At 44.1% G+C, this 19511-nt stretch overlaps 3 protein-coding genes across 3 annotated transcripts; all 3 read right to left on the reverse strand.

The window, feature by feature from the left end:
* Positions 1 to 947: 947 nt before the first annotated feature.
* On the reverse strand, positions 948 to 5101 carry LOC127336811 (glutamine synthetase, chloroplastic). The gene is made up of 14 exons (XM_051363671.1): positions 5082 to 5101; positions 4716 to 5003; positions 4214 to 4253; positions 3963 to 4066; positions 3812 to 3860; positions 3558 to 3664; positions 3367 to 3454; positions 3126 to 3254; positions 2922 to 2996; positions 2585 to 2638; positions 2475 to 2512; positions 1952 to 2111; positions 1799 to 1859; positions 948 to 1311 (listed from the first exon to the last, which is right to left on the reverse strand). Exons 2-14 carry the CDS (start codon positions 4949 to 4951, stop codon positions 1172 to 1174), a joined length of 1281 nt encoding a protein of 426 aa, XP_051219631.1. The 5' UTR covers positions 4952 to 5003; positions 5082 to 5101; the 3' UTR covers positions 948 to 1171.
* Positions 5102 to 7103: 2002 nt separating this feature from the next.
* LOC127336814 (uncharacterized) lies at positions 7104 to 10386 on the reverse strand. Its single transcript, XM_051363674.2, has 4 exons — positions 10073 to 10386; positions 9749 to 9982; positions 8117 to 9328; positions 7104 to 8030 (listed from the first exon to the last, which is right to left on the reverse strand). Exons 1-4 carry the CDS (start codon positions 10333 to 10335, stop codon positions 7382 to 7384), a joined length of 2358 nt encoding a protein of 785 aa, XP_051219634.1. The 5' UTR covers positions 10336 to 10386; the 3' UTR covers positions 7104 to 7381.
* A 4419-nt stretch (positions 10387 to 14805) lies between these two features.
* Positions 14806 to 18569, reverse strand: LOC127336812 (probable protein phosphatase 2C 45). Its single transcript, XM_051363672.2, has 8 exons — positions 18388 to 18569; positions 17299 to 17426; positions 16826 to 16924; positions 16577 to 16732; positions 15889 to 15975; positions 15719 to 15810; positions 15415 to 15489; positions 14806 to 15321 (listed from the first exon to the last, which is right to left on the reverse strand). The coding sequence occupies exons 1-8, from the start codon at positions 18453 to 18455 to the stop codon at positions 15172 to 15174; spliced, it is 855 nt and encodes a 284-aa protein (XP_051219632.1). The 5' UTR covers positions 18456 to 18569; the 3' UTR covers positions 14806 to 15171.
* Between the last annotated feature and the right edge of the window lie 942 nt (positions 18570 to 19511).

Raw genomic sequence — 19511 nt, forward strand, 5'->3', positions numbered from 1 at the left:
GCCCTACTGGTCAGAATCTCTAGCTTCACCCTTGATTTTTAACTTGTGTTAGTATCATGGCATTATATTGGTATGGCTATAGATAAATTCATTTTTTTAGGCTAAACAGTGAGTTTCCCCACTGTATATTTTTTATTTTATTTATAAAGGCTTAAAAGGTCTACAAAAGAGAACAGTTGCTTGAGAGGAGCAAATAAAAGAGGCCATAAGCCCAAAGAGAAAGAAAAGGCTATCTAAAATTTCCACCCAAGTGACTATGCCATGATAAGATTTTCTCTTCGCTTTGTGAACTAGAAGGGCAAGACCATCCTTAAATCTCTTCCGACATATGTAAACACTTGGAGGAACAGCCTTGAAGATAAAATCATTGGAGGAGCAGCCTTGAAGATAAAATCATTGCGGGTGAGCCATATAAACCATATGATCAACATTATCAGCTCCATAAAGAAAGACTTGAAGATAGCAAGCTTAATCCTTTCAAAAGAGATAGCAAGCTTAAGGACATAATGTATCTTGAAGATCAAACTAAGATAATGTATCTTGAAGATCAAATTGCCCCAAAGCAGGGGTATCCAAAGAGGACAGAGATATTGCCAGCACAACACAACAAAAGGACATTGGAAGAACAGATGATCTCTTATCTCGAGATGCTGCTGATTACACATGACAGAAGAATAATCATTCATCAAAAAATTCTTTCGATAGAGAAGGGCCCTAGTGTTGAGGCAATTATGAACAAGTGGCCAAAAGAAAACCTTGTGCCTCTGTTGACAACAACCATCCCACATCCATTTAATTGCAGGAATAGCACCAACATTCCCCATCAAAGCTTTATAAACATGAGAAACTTTAACGCTATAGATAAATTCTCGAGATAGACGAACCACCGAGGAAATCACTAGAATACATGACACTTAAAGATGAACCATTCAAAGGAAATAAAATAGCTGAATCAAAATCCTGTGTGTTTCATTATCCTTTAACGTAGTTCCAAGTGGAATCAGATACAGACCCAGATCAAATGTGAAGTTCAAGCGAAAGGCAAAGTGGTTCTACAAACTGTAAATTTTGTACAGACAGTGCCCCGATGGAACCACAAGATCAGGAAGAATGGACGGCAAACAGTGTCGCTGTCGATTTATTTTCCCAGAAATTCATCCTTTTCAGTCCTTCATACGTTCATCGCCAGCTTCTTGGCAGCAAGAGCCTCTGCTTCAAGGGTCGGCTCCCAGAGAATCGTGGTTTCAGCCAGTAGGGCAGTCACAGTGTATGGGTCCATGTTTGAGGCTGGACGACGGTCCTCCAGGTATCCTGTTGGCATGAAGATGAAGTCCTTTTAGTTTCAGTCAGCAGCGCTGTCAGTGTATGGCTCCATGCAAATTACCATGTCATAATGAATGGGTACTGATAATAGTATAGTAAGATATCGATTTGGTGCCAATGTATTTTTCTTTCAACTGTGAGCTAGGCCATAAGTTGGTGACTGGATATGTATGAGTGAAGGAACATTTTTCATATTGATAACAGTCAATACGTAGAGGGTGCAGAATAGCGAATTTAAGGGCGTGGATTTGGGCCAGAACTATTCAAAATCATCAGAATGGCATCCATATTTGTTATATGGCCATGTGGGTAAAATGAGCTAAAGAACCTAAGACCCAGGTTAGACAGTTTAAGGGCTTTCTACTCCCCAAGAATTATGCTTGCATAATGTCCTTGAATTTTATTTCTGGGTAGAACTCTTTCCTGCATTTCCAAACAGTGCAAGTAGTTTCAGGAACCAAGGGAGAGCACATACCTTTCCCTTTTGCCTCAGTGTCTCGCCCCACCCGAATAGAGCAACCGCGGTTTGCTACACCCTGATAGATGATGTATTATAATTAGTATAACTTGCAAATAAACATGAAGTAAATTACAGCTGAAAAATAATGAAAGGCTGCTCCACCCGTACCCATGAAAAGTCTGATATGCTAGCTGTCTCATGTAACCCTGTCAATCTCCGTTCATTTCCTTCACCATATTCACTGATGTGCAAGTCGTGACGAAGTGAAAGGTTCAGGATTGCTTTCTTAATCACTTCAAAACCTCCATCTTCACGCATGCTCTTTGTGCTATATTTGCAACAACAAGAAAAGATAGTTTGTCACTTGCACATTAAGGACAAACTGTATCGTGTATTGAGAAAAACAACTAACCAAATTTAGCGATTAACTAATGTGAATAAATGCTTATTCTGAATCATGCTCAATAAAAAACCAACGACTAATAATGGTTTCCCATTTATATCCAGTTTAAATGTGTATTTCGAGGGTTTTTTCTATTAGTCCCAGCATACATTTACTTCTGACGTGAACCCCACAGCATTTACTAAAGAGAAGCTATATTAGGTTTTCTGATGTATTGTTAATATACAACAATATATTCTGTAAATGTTAAGCAGGAAAAATGCATTATTTAACAGAAGAGACTGGAACCTGTAATTTGTGTGGCAGCCAGCTCCATTCCAGTCACCCTATATCAAATTAATCTTCAGTTTACTAAGTTCCAATATATAAAGTGCTTCCAACAACTTACAGGGATATACCTGGATTGGTTTTGGGTCCAGAGTGAGCACTACACCAGCTTGCTCCGTGATTCTCTGATTAAGGTCAGTACGATGATAATTAGAAGGCTTTACTGATGGGAAATATGATTTGACCAAAGGGCTGGCCAGTTATAGGATTTGGTTTCATCATATTTTGAAGAAAAATGGTCTGACGGTTTTCAGCAAATGAATTAAAACTGAAATTTCAGAACAAATCACAAGTTCATAGTGCATGCAGCTAAAGGGTTAACCAACCAACTGATTTATTGACCATATTCTGGTCATCAAAAGAAAATAACCAAAGTTTCATCACATTACGGATTATTGCTTGAAGTACCTCGAGAAGATATCTTGAAGCCCATATGTGATCTCCAGCATCAATACCCACACTAGGTCCAACCTGGTACTCCCACTGCATGGATAAGGTTTGTGAAATTCCACTTATTAAACACTTCGATTTTCATTTGAAAGAAAATGTAAAAAACATCTCTGGTTCACACAAAATAAGAATACATGCGCACATATAAATATAAAGGCTCACCTGACCAGGCATGACCTCCCCGTTTGTTCCACTGATTTCAATTCCAGCGTAAAGGCATGCCTTGTAGTGAGCATCCGATATGTCACGGCCAAATGACTTGTCTGATCCCACGGCGCAGTAGTATGGACCCTGCAATATTTCAGCACAATATTACTACTCAATAGTGTTTAGCTAAAAAGTGTATTTCAGGCAGCCTAAGATTTATTTTTTGTATAGTAAATGAAGCTTCTTGGTACAGTACCTGGGGGCCAGGGTACCCTCCAACAGGCCAGCCAAGAGGCCAGTTCACGTCTCTCTGCATCAAAGTGTACTCCTGTTCGATTCCAAACCTAGAAAAGAAGATTTTTCAACTCTACAGTCTGTAGGCGAATAAAGGGAGGTAAAAGAACAGCAGGCCTTTGCACGGCATACAGGTGCTCAACGCATAATTACCATGGCACTTGCGAAGAAACCTTTGGGTCACTGAAAATTTGTGCAGCCCTGGCGCGTTTGTTGGTAGGGATGGGTTCCCCTTGTGGTGTGTACGTGTCACACATAACCTGAAAGGCAAAAAAAAATCATTTTAACTCACATGGCACTTGGCACATGTAACAAACAGGTAAAAGTGTCCACTATTGACCCTTTCAGTATAGCTGCATAAAAGCAAAACCAGAAATGAATAATGCAAGTGGGAAAATGGACGGTACTATGATGTTGTTGCCTCCTCGGAATGGGTCCTTGAATATAGCCTGTGGGCTGAAACAGGATAGGAAAAACATAAATGGAGTAACACATTTATAAATCTAGGATTTTTATGTGCAAGGTTGAAGAACACATGTACTGTAATTCCCCCCTTACTATAGGATGACTTCACTGTCTTCTCCAGGAGCCTGCCCTGTGCTCGATCCATCGTAGTTCCACTTGGGTAGCTCGGAAGGGTCCTCCACCGGTTTCGATATCGTCTGAAATGCAAGCATTAAATTTTCTTGTCAGGAGCCGAAAAGGTAGTAAGAAAGGAGTACTCTGCGTACAAAACCAACTTCTCATCCCCTAAATCCTTTCAAAAAACAAATCTAATGTCAATTCCATGAAGATAGTGGGCTGCGTACCCTTGATTTGCTTCTGATGTCAATTCCAGACCCTCCAACCCTGCGGAATGTGAAGAGAGAAAGGCAGAATTGTTAAAATACTAGTAATATTACATGTGTCCCAAAAATAGGCTACCAAAGCGTCTTATATTTTGCCACAGAGGTACTAGTACTTAGTAGATGCCAGGACGAACTGTTTGACCCTTATTGCTCCCCCAAAGTGTGATGTGCATTTTCCTAAGCTTATTCAAGTGCTGGAACTAACAAAAAGCAAGCACTTTTGAATTCGTCACTCATCACCCACCATGCCCAGGAAGCTTTAGACAGAAAATTAAATAACCACTATCATCAAACCTTAAAAGGGGGGGCGAATCTGCTTGCCCCGGCACTAATCTAGTCCCAAAAAGTGCGGGTTTGGCCTATCTGAAGCTACTGGTGGTGTTCTGTCGGGGAGAGTCAATGGAAGCGAACAAAGCCCACTCCGGCGCAACCGAGGAATGCAACATTGGGAGGACGTACGTACCAGATGTACTCTGCGATGATCTTGTCGGTGAAGGGCGTGGTGTCCATGTCGAGCAGCTGGTTCATCCTCTGCACCACCCCGGTGGTCTCGGGGCCGAGGGCCAGCACCTTGAACCCGGCCGTGCCGCGGGCGGCCCTCCTGACGCCCCACACCCTTCCGCCGGCCCTGGCACGGACGGCCGACTTGCCCAGCGCGCCCATCTGGCACTGCATCGCCGGCACCACCGCCTGTGCCATCAGGCTAGCTAGTAGGTAGCTACTCTGCCGCCGTGTTCCTTGTCAACGCTAGCTGATCAACCAAGAAACATCGATCACTCGTGCAACAGAGAATTGAAGAAGCGAGGTAAGCATTGGTTCGACCACTCACCAGGGGCGGCAGACGAGACGAGAGGGGAGAGGGAAAGAGAGGGCGGAGCAACTGCCGGATCGCGGTGGAATTATTTATTTATGGGAGCAAGAAGAGACTTTGGATTTGCGAGAGAGATTCTAGTGGCCGCGGCGCGGGCAGTGGCATCTGGCTTTTGATTAGGCGATAGGGCTTCGGGTGGACGAGATTTCTGGCGGCCCTTGCAGCACCATCGGGGGCAAAGAGACACAGGCGCAAGAAACGCAAACACACCGAGGCAACACACATCTCGGATAGAGTTTACAATGTGTTTTGTGCCTCTGGATATGAAAGATGCGGCTGCCTCTCCTTGTCACGTCCGTCTCCCCCCGACGCACGCCGGCGAGCCCGGCCAAGCCCAGGCGACCTCTCCAACCAAAAAATAAAAACCCCATCAGCGGCCTGCGTTGTTTATTTCCACTGTGAGATTTGACTCGCAGCGTGGCCAATTTTTCATCATTTTGGAAGGCTCTGACCAGGCACAGCAATTACCTGGGGCCAAGACACCGGTTTTAGGAACGTCATCTGTTCGCAATAATTGCACGACTTGGTATTAGTATTATCAGATTCCGTTAAGTCAGTCAGTCAGTCGAGCTGCTCATGTATGGTTCCTGGTAGTACAAGTTGGTACCAGCACAACTGCCTGTCTTCGCTGAAAATAGGCTATTCTTCCGTGTACCAGCTGGTGTGATTCAGCAGAGATGCTTCAGATTTCTCACTATTGCAAAATGATTTCTCACTCCGTTCGGAAACACATGTATCTAGGTGAATAGAGGAAGTAACAGCAAAAGTAGCGGAGCCTAAAACAGGCCTAGCTAACCCAATTACTGTGAAACTTATCGGTCAGGACTCAGGAGGTAGGAGGAATTCGATCTGCACCCCAACAGCCAACCACCATGCCTCCCGTGAAACGCCAGCAATCCAGCATGCCCCTCAATCCCTCATGTACCGGTTCCTAACCGTTCTGCACATTTTCAGCAGCGTCTCGAATCCCTCACTATCAGAGCCAAGTACGTCAAGAAGCTCTTCGGGCAGTCCCAGGACGTCGCACAAGTCGATCCTGCGAGCTGCTGCGTCTTCGTGCTGCTGCTTCTGCAGCAGATGCCGGATACAGGACATCCACTGGAAGGGCTCAGTCCAACTTTCCTTTAATCACGAGCTTTATTGACCTCAACACCTCCTTGAGGTTGCAGGTGTTGTTGATCTTGTTGAGTATCTTGGCAAAGCTTGATCTATGGCTGCTTCTGAGACAGTTGTCTCACAGGAGTTGCTGGATGATGGAAGCCTTGCTGCGACCATGCAGGCTTTCATGAGAGCAGGATCATTGTCGGAGAGCAGCCTGATGGCCACATGCAGCAGGAGGGCAAACAGTGGAGTCTGTTCTTCCACCTCGGACTTGACAGATCCAGCCAGAGCTCCTCCCAAGTATCTCCTTCTCTAACCAACAGCGAAGAGCGATGTGTACAAATCATTCCCATCTCACCATCTGTAACAAAGGTAAATGGTGAGAAGCGGAACCATTAGACATGCATATAATTGCATATGCCAAGATACCTTTGTTTGCACCAGGAAGAATACGTACTCAAAGTCAAAGGGTGGCTCAACTTCAATGTCAAGGGTCAAATAGAGTGAGTAATTGGCAGATGCATTGGTGCCTCATGGACACAACCTCTAAGGAAGATATGTTATGTGTCCACGCAAAACTTTTATCGGTCGACCGCTATCATCCAACAAACCATAATTGTCACGTCCATCTCCAGAGGCCATCCGGCCGAACCCAGGTGACCTCTCCAAACCCAAAACCTTATTGTGATTGACCCGCATCGTGATATGTTTATTTTTCATCATTTTAGAAGGCCCTGACCAGGTGGCAATAATTGGGGACGACATCACCGGTTTTAGGAGCATCATCTATTTGCAATGATTACAGGACCTGAAATTAACATATTCCGCTAAGTCAGTCCAACTGCTCAGTACCACAGATGTACGGCTCCTGACAGTGCAAATTTGGCTACCAGCAGCTGTATATCTTTCATGAAAACAAGCTGCTGTTTCTGCATAACAAACTGCAGCTGGTGATTTCCGCGGAGATGCTTCAGATTCTTCTCTTTTGTAACTTTGCAACGTGATTTCCACTCACACACTTGAATGTGGCATCAGAATTCGTGGGATCTGAGTACTAAATCCGAGCTAAGCTGACCAAAAAATATGTCTACCTACCTAATCACTGAAACTTATCTGTCATGAGCTAGGAATTGAGGGTTCGATCTCCACTCCAGAGGCTAATTCCTATGTCTCCCGTGCAGTGCCAGCATGCCCTTTGTGTACTGAGTCCTAGATGTCCTATACATGTGGAGCAGCATCTCGAAGCTCTTGCAAGCATCATCGTACCCATCACACCTACAGAACCTTGACTTGAAATCAGTGAACTCAGCCGAGGCTTGTTCAGGATCGGAGCCAAACATGTCGAGAAGCTCTTTGAAAGGTCCCAGGACGTCGCAGAAGTCGATCTTGTGAGCCACCGTGTCACCGTGCTGCTGCACTTGGAGATGCCGGAGCCAGGACATCCACTGGAAGGGCTCATCCGTCTTTCCTTTAACCGCGAGCTCGACCAACCTCAGCACCTCCTTGAGGTTGCAGGTGTTATCGATCTTGTTGAGTATCTCGATGAAGGTTGACATATGGTGGCTTCTGAGGGAGTTGGAGTGAGAAGTTGAACAGGAGTTGTTGGATGATGGAAGCTTCGCCGCAACCATGCACGCCTTCCTCAGACTAGGATCATTGTCGGAGAGCAGCCTGATGGCCAGATGCAGCAGGAGAGCAAATAATGGAGCTTGCTCATTCACCTTGGAGTTGAGAGATCCAGAGCTACATCTAAGTGTCTGCTCCTCCAACCAACAGTGAAGAGCAATGTGCGCAAATCCTTCCCACCTGTAACAAAAGATAAATGGTGAAACACAGAACCACTGGGCATGCATGCAAAGAATGCCTTTGTTTGCAGAAGTAAGAATACTGACTCAAAGGGTGGCTCGACTTCAATGGCAAGGGTTAAATGGAGTGAGTAATTGGCGGATGCATTGACCTCGGATTCACCATCATCAACGTCAGTATGAGCCTCGTGGACACAGCCTCTAGGAACATACATTATGTCGCCTTCATGTAACACTTCCACCCTTACACCAATATCATCCACCAAGTCATCTAAAGAGTGAAAAGGTTCATACAGTCTAGGTAAAATTGACCTCGTATTGGGCCAAATCTTCCACTTCTTGCAACCAAGTAGCTGCCAAACAAGCACACAGTGGTCGTCATAATGCCGGGCCAGGCCTTGAGATCTAGGAGGTGAGAAGTACACATTGGCCCCAACAGAAGGCTGACCAAACAGATCAGCCAGAGCAGAAGCTATAGCAGCAACTTTTTCTGACCGGAACTCCATGCCACGCAAGGCAATTGAGAAGCCATTCTTGACTGCATCCTTGCATTTGTCAACAAATGCAGCTGCATCCGGGAAGGCAATACCATCATCGAAGAAATGCTCCTCCATCCCAGACCCTGTTGAGGTCTGATCTCGTGTTCTGACAACTCTTACATCTTGCCTGTACTTCACAGGAGCACCCAAAGAATCACGAACCTCATGGAGAAATGAGTTTATGTTGAGTTCATCCGAAGCAATAGCAGGGCAAGAAACAAGGCCCTGTATAAATGACTCAATGATAGCATCAGGTGTTGTAAGATCAAAGGCATTACGCAATGCAGTGTACACAGGATCCCCTTCCAGACCACTTTGTTTCCTCCTGTACATATAAGGTGAGCTTTCCCAGTACATCAGGACAAACTTTTCTAAGTCAGATTCCTTTTGTCCAAACAGGCTTTTCCTGACTTCATCGGGTTCCAAGCCACCAGGACAAGCACGGTCTATCGAAAGCCTAAAAATGGCCTCCGCTATCTCATATGGTCTGCTTTGAAGTTGATCCTTCCGGTTGCTGCAGTCAGCTGACGATCCTAAGAGTCGAACTTTGCTCCATACTTCATACAACAAATGCATAACTTTTCTCACTAGCTCTGGTTGCAGATTGCGCAACTTGTCGACTTTACAGGAGTTCACCATAAGCACCACTGTGTCAGTGATCAAGTACAACCATTTATTTGGCTCTGAAACCCTTGCTTCACACTTGGTGCTCCTGCTGCCGACAACCCCAGAAATAGATTCCACCTGAGAAAATAGATACCTAAAGGAAGTTAATTCCACTGGCTGAAGATATTAAGGAGGTACAAATAAAAAGCATCTGTTTCTTCAATTAAAAGAGACTGTGGTGCTATCCTTCTAGAAGTAGCCGATAAAATGCAAAGCTAGTAATTGCCTGATGATTTGATGCCAGATCACTGGTGGGTTAGTGTATAGGTAGCTTAAGTTAGTCTTGTGAAGATAAAGGTTGGTTTTAGTCCTTCTGAAGTTTATTCACATTTCCACATACTCAGAATCTTCGGTAGGAAAACAAGCTAGCCAATGAACAGAGCAACAATTCAGGGATCTACCAGTTAACGTTTTTTACTGAAGTTGAAAGACGATTAGTATCAATCAGAATTATCAGACAATCAAATCAAACAGCTAACATGCTTCAGCCTACAGCAACAGCTTGGATGCTCACAATAGCCTCGGCAGAACAGGAGAGCCCGAGAGACTCTCCCTGCCAACTGGAGACGCCGAGAGATCCATCGCGGCATTGCAGGCAGCCTCGGCGACTCGCCGGCTGCCGCTCCCCAGCGCACGCGCCAGGCCACCGGCGACCCCGCCATCCGATGCTAGCAGCTCGCCGGCCTCCATGGACTGCAGCGCCGCCGCGCCCATCGCCTCGCAGCTCAGCGCGGCCACGGAATGCGAGCTGCGTTGCAAGTCGCGGACAGGTTAGCAGAGCAGTTGAGGCCATGAGTGCGTTTGCTGCGGGAACAGGGAGGGGGAGCGGGGTTTGTACCTGGAGGAGAGGAGGAGCGGTAGGAGGGCGACGAGGGATGCGGGGAGAGGGGAGAGCGGCGGCGCCCGGGGCGAGCGGGAGAGGAGGCGGCGCAGGAGGCGGGCGGCGGCGGAGGAGGAGGAGGAGGCGCGGGGAGAGGGGAGAGCGGCTGGCGCGACGGCGGCGAGGAGGATGGGGAATACGTCGCGGTCGAAGGAGGCGGCCGCTGGGTCGCCGCCGCGTCCCTTCCTCTTCCGCTTCTTCTTCCAGTTCGGATTCTCCATTTCCGGCGACCGGCGTCGGCTAGTGACGGCGGCGTTCGAGCGAGGCTGTAGGGAGACGATATTGCGGTAACGGAAACGGGAAGCGTGTATTACCCGTGTTAACCATTTGGTGGCGGATAATGTGAGGGCTCGTAGGATTACGCTTTCGGAGCTGTTTAGTTTTTAGTTCGGTATATATGCAAGATTTCTAAAACCATCCATAAAAAGATATCCTAACTTTGTTAAAATTTAAGTTATCATCGTATCAATATCGGAGGGGTTCCAGGTTCTTCGCTCCTTCTCTCGCCGGCGAGTATGCCGCTCCCCTTCCCCTTCGATTGTCGTTCTGGCATCGCGAGGGGAGGGGAGGCTTGGTTCTCGTTTGTGTGTGTTGTAGTTTTTGGTTTTCTGATTTTCAAGGTTCCTCTATCAACGTCTTGGTGGGGCAGATGTTGATGGTTCTTTTAGGAATAATGGTCTCCCAGTCCATGTCCCTGCTCGCCGGATGTGTTGCTGACGCTGGCGAGAGGCTTGTGAAGTCCAAGCTGTTGGAGGGGCTTCGTTTTGGCGATGCGTCATGGCGTGGCAGCAAGGATGGGCTGCTCTTGGAGTGTGACGGTCTTGACTGCGGCATGTTTGTGGAAGATGTTGGGGGATTCGGCCGCTTGAAGGGCGGGGTGGCGCGGGCCCCGGATCCGGCCTTGAAGAGGCTCGAAGGGCTCCTCCGGCTGATTTTCCTTATCGGGTTAGATCCAGTCTTACGAGACTGGTGGCTACTGCGGCTCATTAACGCATCATGGCTAGGGGTTTCTTCAACGCTAAAGTGTGGACCAACTATTGAAGCTCTTCTTCTCCGGCGATGGTAGAGGACATGTGTTCTTGGTAGTTGCGGCGACGACAGTTTGCAGCAGTACAACCGTTTATATCCTCCTCGTGTTATGTTGCTTGTATATGTACCAACTATGTATTGTTATGTTTATAAATACAAGTAATGTATGTCTACGGGCGTACATCGTTAAAAAAAACTTTGTTAAAATTTAGATGTATCTAAATCTATTTTAGTATCTAGATTCATTCAAATTTATCTAAAGTTCAGACATTCTTCTATAGACGGAGGGAGTAGACGTTATAACATGTGAACCCTACGGTGAACCGAAACACATGTTTGTTTGGTTGCATTGCACGGAAAAGCGTATATAAAGCTCTAAGAAAAAATTCATATAAAATTGTATATAAATTAGACCAAATGAAAAAATCCAATGGTTCCAAATCCTAAAAACCAAACATGCTACCAAAGAGCGACATTTTGCAAAGATTTTTGGCCCATGCTTCAAGCAGATTCTCTCATGTTACAAACGTGTTTCTTTCTTTTGTTGTCTATGATGATCGCACGTGCCCAGCGGTGGAGCTTGAGCAAAACAGCTGGGCATGCCAAGCAATTGAAGTAGGAAAAATGAATTGTCTAAGATTTACAAATACAAAGGTAATAAAGGATACTACCTCTTTTCATAAAAGAATGTCGAGAATTTATCTAAATTTGAATGTATCTTGACACTCTTCCGACGTCCTTTTATGGATGGAGGGAGTTTTTTTTCCTAGATTGGGCAGGCCACAACCCGGTTTTGCCCTAAGGAAGCTTCGCCCCTGCATATGCACGTGGTTAGGTTTTGATGTTTCATTTGTTGTGACACACTTTTCAATGTTCTACTGCAGCCAATGAAGATTTGTTGCATATCCATCCTATTGCAGGGACATTACAATATTGTGATGGTTTTGGGTGTTGCAAGCGAATAATAAAATATTGCAAGTGGTAGTTTTATGTTGCAAGGACTCTTTTTCAAAATGGGGGAGAAACACCCTGGCCTCTACATCAACTGATGTACACAACCATTTTTATTAGTAAGTTCCAAAATTAGTTAAGTACAACTCAATGATCACATAAGGTCGATACAAATATCAACCAACGAAAAAACAACAACATATAGAAACTATCCATCTTGAAGTCTTCTAGTATGTCGCTAGCCAAACAGGTTTATATATTCCGAGAAACCATCAACAACTGGTTGCATCCAGTAACCATATGCTTCGGTTGATCCGGCGGGAGAAGGAAAGACCATAATTGTATATACTTCGCCACCAAACGGACAACCTGCAAAAAAAAATGGTACCTTTTGTGTTGTCAAAAACAACATCGTTTCTACATTTTCAAAGGGGCCAACATAAAGCTGAAATACCAGTGCGTATTCTAACCTTGTCATTCTTATTAATATCATTTAACCAATTACCAAATATATTGGTGATGTTGGTTGGAGGAGTATTGTAATCTATAATACAATACGCCACATAGTGTGATCGAGCAAAAGGACATGAAAGAAATAAGTGTTCTATTGTTTTCTCTGAGTCAAAGAAGCAACATTTCTTACATCCCTGCTAATTTCTCCGAGCTAGATAATGTTTAGTAAGCAACACCTTGTTATTAAGAAATCACATAATTTTTTTAAATTTTAATGGGATTTTTAGTTTCAACAAGTATGTAGGTAGTGTGATCATTCATAAGTTCCAGATACATAGATTTGACCGTAAAAGACCACGTGAGCGTAAGCTTCGAGGTAAACCGGCCCGCATCATTAAATAAATTTACCACCATTAGCATCTCGTGCAAATGCAACCATGTAATCCAATTAATACCGGCCAGTGTCCTTCAAAATATAATATTCCCGCCCCCGAACCGAGCACCCTTACCATCACCAATTTTTTTTAAAAAAGTATGTATAAAAGAAACCTCTTTTAGACTAATGAGGCCTTTCTAGAATGGCGAATCAGTAGGTTAGCTAAATTCATAGTTCTAAGTAGATCTTATTTGTAGAGTAGCTGAGTGGACTTGTATGGAGCTGGTTGTGCTTGTTCAGTTTCTTAGCAACCATGACAATCTTCTTGTGAATTGACTATCTATTTTCTATAAAATTACATCTTGGAGTAGTCGCGAAAAAAAAGGCCAACTGTTCAGGAATGCAGCCGATCTTCCCCAGATGCCAGCCGGCTAACGCCTAACGTGCGCCAAGTTCAACTTCAGAGCACACTAGCAGGAGACGCGTGCCTTGGCATGCCGTCTATTTGACTTGCAACCAAGTTAAGTGAGCAGCCATAGTATCTCATTTCTATGGAGTTCAAAGTTCGTGAGGATTAGACAAACAGTGGTGTGTAGCACATGCAGCAGTTAACAAACTAAACTTTCGCAATCATGATGTTTAAGGTGATCAGCTAGTATGTTATTAATTCATCCACGAGGATGTTTTCTATGGTTTTCTTATACAAAATAGCAAAGAAAAATAAGCCGGCCATTAGGGCCATGACATCATTCAGCACGACACCTACCGCGACGACACCTTGGGTGCCAAGTACGTGCCACCTTCAGTCTCCTATAAAAACCACCACTTGTGCCTATCCCTGCACACTTGCAACTTACTCACAAACTAGCTCTGAGCAGGAGCAGTGTAACAACACCCTGTCCATGAAGCCCCCGGCATGAGTAGTTTATCTAGTAGCTTTCCCTGTTCCTCTCTGCAACCTGTTCTTTCCAGCTTGGTCTTTATCGATCTTTCTTTTCTGCGCTTTGACTTCCTAATTAATTTCCTCATCTTAAGTTCAGTTGTTTGGTGGTGACATTTTGCCTGGGTTTGGTTTGGTTTGGAGGACGATGATGGAAATAAACGAAGGCTCGCTCGCCGAACCTAACATGGCATATCTTCTCGAATGCCTTGATGATCCGAAATCGTGATATTGACTGAGTTCTCCGTGGTGCATCCACTCCTTTTCTTCTAGTGTCCGCTGAAAACATTGTTTTTTTAACCTAATTCTTTCGTCATGTCTCTCTGTGATGGCTCCATGGCAGATAATTTGATGACAATCTGAAGTTCGCTATTTCAAAATTTCGTAGGGATTGCATAGATCAAAATGAGTTATCGGACAATCTACTTATTGTTGTCTTTTATTCTGCCAACAGAAAATTACTTTTGTTTATGAAAACATATGTTTCAGCAGATCGATGCATAAGGCTAGTGTGGATAGTTTTATAGTGGCCAGTTTTGAGAAAAGACAGCTAATTCCGTGACAAAACAGTATCACTGTGTGATCGAATTTCAGAATTCAGATAACATATCTTTGACATGCAGGGTTTCCTCGAACGAACACCATGATCAGGTTTCACGACGCGGCCTAAGACATCCAAAGGGGGCATCGCAGAAACTAGTGACGGAGGTGAAGGAGATAGCCATGCTACAATGCTGGGACTGGGAGTGCTTCTGTGTGCAGGCGAGGAAATAAAATAAAATCCAGAGATGCATCGTGCAGCATGATATCGTCAGCGATCCTATTGTCTGAAGTTCCTTGTGTGGCTTTGCATGTTCTTCACTGTACAAGGCCAACAAAACACTTCATTTCTTATGTACATGCAGTAGATTCAGCCCTCCAGACACGCACAAACACAAAGCATTGAAATCGAGTTACATCCGACAAATCAAATACATTTATCATTCGCTACACTTCAGTACAACAATAGTCACTCACATGTCACATGAGGGCAGTTTTGGATATTACACCAGACATGGTTGGGCACAATCAACAACAAACACAACAATCGTAAGATCAACAACATCTGCGACAGAACTACGGTGAACAATCACTAGCAAATTTATTGTTAACCTAAGGCTAAGGTACACTCGTTCCTGAGTCATGTTCTCACATCAGAGCGCACGTGTCCTTCCAGCTGCTCTCCGTTAAAACCGTGGAGCATCAATTAAGGCGTGCATGTGTCATCATAGTACAACAGCCACATGAGAGTAGACCTTCGTGATGGCTTTAAGCAGGCCCGCTACTCCCTTGACCATGAAAGAAGCGCACGACGACACATGTTATGTTGTCGCTGCTCTCCCTCACGTAGGCCTCTTGCAGGAGCCTCTTTGCGGCTTCCTCTGGGTCTTGTATCGATCGGGTCATGTCGACAGCCTCCTGCATTAGAAACATTGCGCAGGGGGCAGATCAAACACACAAACTATGATATAGATAATACATATATTGAAATCTTTCTGTTTCGTGAATTACCTCATTAGAGACCACATCCCACAGTCCATCGCTTGCAAGGATGAGAAACTCCAGACTTTCATCAACGATTTCCTCCTATAACACAGCAAAGCATTACTAAACACAACCATCATTTGCTAAAGGTGAGTATACAGAAACATATTCCTAAGACCGTCAAGATTGCTTAGACAAAAATAAAATTAAGTGGTTCTTTCATTGGTACAGTGACTCACACAAGGCTCATGAAGATGAACGCCTACTCACATGCATAGCATTTAGAGAGAGAAGTAATATGACAAATATTAAACTCTCCGGGAATTCATACCCGGATCTCTGGATCCACAACTACATACTGCTTCAAGAGCTTGTCACCAAATGCGCGAGAAACAGCAAGTACACCACCAACACGCCACGTTCCTATGTAACAAAGTACCATTGTTAGGGACGCAATCATATTCCATCCGGAAAATTTGGAGAGAATGCATCGCATAGTACCTGCCCACATCACAAAACCTCCCGCTTCTTCGATGCGTTGCCGCTCATCTGTCTGATCAGGTTTGTGATCTTTTGAAACGGGTACAGCTGGAAAAAAAACAAGCAGATCAGATTAAGTATAGAACGGTTAGACAGTTTTTCCTCTAATTAACTTCCCAGTGCATGAATTAACCATCAAAATGTGTGGAGTCCCTATTGGGCTATAGCCTAGTTTAGCATTAAAGAAGAATACTAGCTTATGTGGGGTAAATACATCATCTTGAAAAAACAAGGCAAACATTTGAGAACCTTAGAACAAGTCTAGTAATAACAAAACAATCATAAAATATGTTCTTAACTTTTACAAGCATGCATAAAAACATACTATTGAGTAGATGCCCCTCATGAGCTCTCAACCTCATAACCCACATCTGCAGCAAACTATTTCCAATGCACCCATTTAGGATGTTTTTACAATCCGCTAAAAGCCTAGAAGCCCAGGTACCAATTACAGATATCAAATCTAATAGAAAAGCTTTAGTATGTTGATGGAGAATCAATGCAAGTTATAACGATCTGGTCTATTCCACTATGTTCATTAAGCAGGATTTAAACGAAATCAAATTATCAAAAAGTATAAAGCAAAAGCGATAAAAAAAGGTTATAGATGGGGTACATATATAAGTAGTAAGTGTTAACTGCTGATTACCATTTCCTCCCCTGCATATGATAGCCCTAGAGTCTCCAACATTTGCGACAAAGAGACGATTGCCGACAAGTACAGCAGTCGATGCAGTTGACCCACACTGGTTTTGAGTACTGTCAGATTCCAAGAAATCACTGTCGGTACTTTTATAAGAATCGTCTGCAGATAAGAATACCATGCAGATATTATGTTAGCTGTATTTACAAAACTCGGTGTTCCAGCAGCTGAATAGCAAAAAGAACAAGGCGATACCTATAGCCACTTTTGTTTCACTCATGAACTTTGGATGCCTAAGAAGATGGCTGAAGAGGTTCTCTTTGACATACTCAGCTACTTTAGCACCACCATGACCTACAAAAATAGGCCAGACATTTAACAATCCAACTCAGAAGAAGATGGTAAATTTGTTCCGCACTTGTTCGACTTTAACTTCTAAGCACTGCGCCACCTGCGAAGCCGCGAATATTTTATATGCTTTTTATCCATTAACCTCTTGCAATAATGGTTGTTTTAGCCACACAAAATAATATACATTTTAAGAGAAAATAATGTATGGTTGTACAAACATTATACTACACAGGTTCAAGTCCAACATAAGAAATATCAACATGATCTTTTGGCATGTCAGGGCATGCTAAATTCAGAAAGGCACTCTTATAGAAGTTAGAATCTTACAGAAAAATTAAACATGAACAAAAACTACGCTCAAGAGAGATGATACATACCATCAAAAACTCCAAATAACCCAATAAGCTGCCCGTCGACACTTTCAATTCTTGTCTCATAAAAGTCTTCCATGGAAGCCCGTTTCCCAAGAGAGCTCGCATAACCGTAGCTAAACTTACTATTCTGGCTGGCAGAAAAATAAATGAGAAATGCTGAGCAAATAGGTATTATAACTACAAAGTGATAATCCTAAAAACCGGTTTTTTGGCGAATGACAACATCATACAAATATGAAGCTACCATAATACAAGAGAGACCCAGAGTATCATTAACAAAGTAGATAAAACATACCACTATCATAGATGCAACATGACACATGACTACATGTCTTATTAGTATTAAAGGAAGGACTATCAAGTCTTTTCGTGCGGGTGGATAGGGTTGTGCAGCTGAGCAGAGCCAGCTAAAATTCCCTGTATCGACTAACAATACTTTTTTTTTCGAGGAGATCTACGCTTATTTACATTAAGAGGAAGGAAGGGCGGAGCCCGTACGAAGGATGCCACCTGGTCCTAGGTCACCCCAGACGTTGCCGGGCAACTCTTCTACCTCTCCATCTAGTGAACATCTCGCACCCGCCTACTTCGACTAACAATACTGATAATCCTAGCCATTCATTAACTTACTTTAGCTGGATGCTGAACCACCCAGGATGCATAAGAAGTGCTCTGGTCTTATGCTACCATGCCTAACTCATAATCTGAAGGGTTCATTTGGTATAGATTTAGAATAACTGTCACAGTTTACTCGCATCTAGGTACTGTGGGTACAACATATTTCGGCCATGTAAACCATAACACTTGGAAGTGGTGTGGCATGTCCTGCTTAAAGCAACAACCAGTTTTTCCTAAATAGTTCATCGCACAAATAGAATGGTGTTACAACTAATAGTAGTACTCCGTAGAATAATTGCTCACAGCAAGAAAATCCTCACAGCCGGTTGTGGGAATTTCTTGCGATGTGCCAGGCAACGTATGCCGAATTACAGGGTTGAAGCAGCGAAATTGAAACGCCACTACAGCAGCTCGAACAGATCAGAGACGGACAGAGCAAAAAGGGGGAAAAACGTGTCGGGGAATCGGTCACACCTGAGGCCGCCGCCGCTGACCGGCGATCCGTCGGTGGGGTGGCCGATCACCGTGCTGAGGTACCCCATCGCGCCGCCTAGACCAGAGCCGGACGCGACGAGGGCAGGGGGTAGAAAGAAACAAAATTGGGCGTGAAAGGAGTCAAATTTGGGGGATTTGGGGGGATTGGTCCATTTCTATAGTGGAAAAGCTCCTCCTCCTCCTTGCTGCTCTCGTCGTCGGCCTTTTCGCGGTTAGGCCCTCGGAGGAGCGCGTAATTGTGCTACCGCGTCGCGTATCGTATCAGGACGGTGGCGTGCGAGGTGCGAGGAGGAGGGGCCTTTTCACGTGAAAGAACGTGTCTTGGGATTTATGAAAGATCCTTCGACAAGATCGAGGATGGATCACCGTCCACATGTTGCAACTAGACAGTTGGGCAGGGGCAGACATACATTTAATGACTTCTTGCCTAACCAGGAAAAAGAAATATAAGCATGTACAACACCAAATGCACGTAACATGAAAGTATATTTCACGACGGTTCTAACGGTATTGGATTGAGATCATAAATGTTGATACTTTTGTATGTATATAGTTGGTTAAACTTTATCTGACTTCGACAAAAAAAAACTATATGCCCACTATGTTGGGAAGCAGGGAGTATTTAGCTACACTAACTAAAAAAATAGCTGCACTCTTCATTTTTTAAATGTGAAATAGGAGGAGCTTTCGTTTTCATTATGGGCGGTGTTGGGCCTCTATAGGGTGATCAATTTATTTTTTTGCTTTCATAAAGTACCGATGTAGCAAAAAAAACATTTCGTTCGGAGCAAAACCTATTCCCAGCAAAATCCCACTTTTGCTTCCGTAAAAGCGTGAATGCAGCAAAACCAACCGCGATTGTAGCAGAAAAAGGGTTCACCCATGAAACACGGAGACCTCATCAGAGACCTCATTGGAGACCGCCGGAAATGTCACTAGAGACTATGTAGTAAAAATTGTGCTATTGTAGCAAAAATTGACCTCATTAGAAACATCGAAGGAAACCTCGCCGGACATTATGTAGCAAAAATATATGCTATTGTAGCAAAGACCGTCCTTGTTGGAGACATTGATGGAAACCTCGCCAGGGACTAAGTAGAACT

This window comes from Lolium perenne, chromosome 2, assembly GCF_019359855.2.
Source record: "Lolium perenne isolate Kyuss_39 chromosome 2, Kyuss_2.0, whole genome shotgun sequence".
Lineage (NCBI taxonomy): Eukaryota > Viridiplantae > Streptophyta > Magnoliopsida > Poales > Poaceae > Lolium > Lolium perenne.